General features: G+C 44.0%; 1 protein-coding gene across 1 annotated transcript in view; it reads right to left on the bottom strand.

The window, feature by feature from the left end:
• LOC112080912 (heparan-sulfate 6-O-sulfotransferase 3-B-like) overlaps positions 1 to 3,288 on the bottom strand; it is a 31,781-nt gene extending 28,493 nt beyond the window's left edge. Inside the window, exon 1 of the mRNA XM_024146842.2 lies at positions 2,219 to 3,288. Coding sequence (XP_024002610.1) covers positions 2,219 to 2,787 — 569 coding nt within the window. The 5' untranslated portion in view covers positions 2,788 to 3,288. The remainder of the gene's footprint in view (positions 1 to 2,218) is intronic.
• Positions 3,289 to 3,608: the final 320 nt, after the last annotated feature.

Genomic DNA, 3,608 nt, shown 5'->3' on the forward strand with positions numbered 1-3,608 from the left:
ATGATCAGGATTGGCTCTGCCCTAACTGCTAAATCCTCCCTCCTCCCTCCCTCCCTCCCTCCTCTCCGCTCCCTCCTCCTTCTGACTTCCGTCTACTTTCACATAATTTACCTTCACTTGACAACGTATCAGTTGAGTCCGTGAGGTACTGCCAATTACTAATAGAGCACGTGCACAGAGTTCCAGCATGGCGTGCTGCTCAAGCACAACACAGCTGCTCAGCTTAGATCTGCTTCATTTGTCAACCTTCTGCGTCTTGCACGGTCGCTGCAAGTAGGAAAGAGAGAGAGAGAGAGAAGAGAGAGAGAGGAGAAGAGAGAGAGAGAGGAGAGAAGGAGAGAGAGAGAGAGAGAGAGAGGAGAGAGAGAGAGAGAGCAGAGCAGGAGGGAAGAGAAGTAAGAGAGGAGAGAGGAGAGAGAGGAAGAGAGAAGAAGGCAAAACCTCACTGTCTATGTTGGTTAGGAACAGGAGATACATCCACATTCACCCACGGTGGGCGTTCCAACGAAAGTAGTCTGATGTGACAGGATCTGCTGGGATGGATGTGACCTTTCATGCGTTAGCCTGACTGAAGCGTCCCATGCTCTGGAGCTGCATGGGGACTGCCTGGAAATGCCAACGYTGTCAGAGCCCTGGCACCAGCCCTGACACAGCCTCGACCAGGGGAGACCAGATGATGGGGTGTCTGTGAGATGACCCRAGGGCAACAATAGACAGATGGCAGCTTTGGCTCCACTAAAGACCATCATGTCCCCATAGATGCTCCATGCTAGCCTATAGGCACGGAGACTCTCAGAGTGACAACCTCTCAATTTCCAATGTCAAGGCCCAGTGCAGTTAAAAACATGTTTTTCATGTGTTTTATATATTTCYCCACTATGAGGTTGGAATAATACTGTAAAATTGTGAAAATTATRATAGTGCCCTTTATAGTAAGAGCTGTTTGAAAAGGCCRCCTGAAATTTCAGTCTGTTTTGGTGGGATGGAATTTTGGCTTGCCTGACTTGCCTAGACCAATAAGAAAGAAAGTTCCAAACCTCTCTGCCAATAACAGCTTGTTTTCAGTTTTCCCCTCCCCACTCAGACGACACCCAGACAATCTTAGCAAATATCTTTGTTGAGAAATTGCTCTTTGCTAACAAGCTATTTTTGTTTATATTTGACCATTAAAAAAATGTCTCAAATGAAGGTAATTAATTGCTACCCAGAAATGATTTGATATGCAGATGAAAATGACTGCATTGGAACTTTAACAAACCAGTGCCATGGTTTTAGTCTGTTTGATCTGTTTCATTTCCATGCTTATTCTTCTTATACAAGCAGATCATATTTCTGTAATACTTAAGTGCATTGTTACCAGATTTACTGTTTTAAGTTTTACTATGTCAGTTTTTATGGTCTTTGATAACACCCTCATAATCATTGATTATCTTTGAACTCTTGATACCAATAAAAACCATGGGGATAATCTACAGTACTCTACTTGTATTATCCCTATGGTTACAGTACATCCTAAAGCTACAGTAAGAAGTATGGGATCAGGACCAACAAGAGGACAAATGCACCAACAAAAATACAAGAAGATTAAATGATTGTAATGTCAAGCAGAACCTAAAAGTAAAAACGGAACAAGTTTTCCTTTTTTTAACTAGAAGTGTTTCAGCCTTTCTACCCCAGAATGGAATTACCCTGACATAGGTGCAGTTTATAATGTGTTTATAATGTGTTTATAACCATTTATAAAGGCGTCWTGTACAGTAGCCCTCTGTGAGGATRACTACTGCCTGTTAAAGCCTTCAGAARAGTGCAAATTCATTTTCAACAGGAACATGAGTGCAAGGGGGGAAATTGKTCATATCTTTAGTCAAGCTCCTTGTCTTCTATACGTTTAATCAAGCTTGTAGCACGCTCTATTCAGAAGAGAGSCTAATCATAGTMTTTTAATACAAASCATAACGATTTTAATCAGTGTTCATGCTGAGTTGGAACAAAAGCCTGCCCACTGCAGCCCCTGAGAGCCAGGGTTTTCCACCCTCTGCATGCTATTGTTCCTGTTATRGAAATGTAGTATAGGCTACAATATTCTTTCAAACCTATCTGATCACTGGATTGAATTCTGTCGATGTACACTTGCATCTCACACTGTTTCTCCTGGCCACAAACAGTTTAGGCTCTACTGATTAGCTACAGGAACAAGAATCAAATTGAGACCCCCTACCGTCCGTTCCTCTGAGCATCCTTCTTGTCTTTCTTGTTCATCACTGCAGGCACGCAGTTAGTCAGCTCGGTCCAGTCCGCATGCAGACCACAACTCCAACCAGTAGAGAACCTGGAGAAAAGCCAGGACTCCGCTTTGCCCGGGCGGTGACAGGTACATTTCTTCTGTCCGGGCATACAATCACACGGCTGTTCGAGGTGAATGTTTCTGACAAGGTGTCGYCCGAAAGTAGTCCCACCGGTCTTCTGGATGTGGAGGAACACTATAACGTCATCTCCTTTGATGTTGAAATCCACGTGTCGCTCAAGGTCTCGTTCAGKAAAATTGAATTTGGACAGAATTTTTGAGGAACCCTCCTCGTCCAGGCCATCTTGGTACGCGTAAATRTCGTCCCCCGAGTGATATTGGCGGAACATTCCACTCAACTTGTCCCCAGTTAGGAAGCGACAAGCGTTACTGCCGGCTGGACAAATGTACTGATAGCCTATCATCAAGAAGACCACGGCCAGTATCGGAATCAAAATTAGTTTGTTTGATTTATCCTCCATTGTGCGTGGTGAAATAGTCATGCCATTGATAAAAGCGGTAACATAAAGTCTCCAGCCAAACCAAATGCTCCAACTCCTCGTGCACCCTGCTTCATCGTAGTCTAGATGGTTACAGTTGTCAAACTTGATGTCTCCTTTGGGGCGATGCACGTCTCTCTAGACAGGCAGCCGATTTATTTCCAGCAGCAAAATGTAATAATTAACTGTTCCCAACGCTGTGCCAATGTATCGTCTTCTATTGTCAGAAGCAAGGGAGACATTTGTGAAATTTGAAACGGAGACATAGCCTATCCAGGGTAGTCTATCTCACGAGCGCGTAGCTGATTCAACATCTTCTTCTACACGGCTCTGTCCGGAGGCGGCGAGTGCAAGCTCGCATAAGTGTATCACGCTGTYATTAGTAGCATAACCACCAGGCGCACACGCACTACCCATGCATCTCTCTATAGCCGACCAGTCTACTGTTCATTTGAAACCTTTGAGTCACCGCGACAATGTTTTTAAATAATAATTTTGTGTCGCTTAAGGCCGGCTCTTCAAGTCAGCATCTCAACAACAATTGTTCWTCTGTGCGCAGGACAATACATTGAAAGCGGAGGATAGAGAACCCTCTGCATATGAACCAATCATTTATTATCACTTGCTGCAAAATCAACCAATCCATGAACATAGCCTACGTGAAATACCCATACCCAGGCCACCATACCAATGTTCGCAGTGAAACATTACTTTTTAAGCCAATCCAAACAGGGGATATGTGATTATGCCTATAGACCTACACCGGCCATCCCCATTAATGGAAATCAAATTCCTTTGCGGTCAGCTTGCAAAGGAGTTTCTGA

This window comes from Salvelinus sp. IW2-2015, unplaced genomic scaffold, assembly GCF_002910315.2.
Source record: "Salvelinus sp. IW2-2015 unplaced genomic scaffold, ASM291031v2 Un_scaffold16574, whole genome shotgun sequence".
NCBI classification, from domain to species: Eukaryota; Metazoa; Chordata; class Actinopteri; order Salmoniformes; family Salmonidae; genus Salvelinus; species Salvelinus sp. IW2-2015.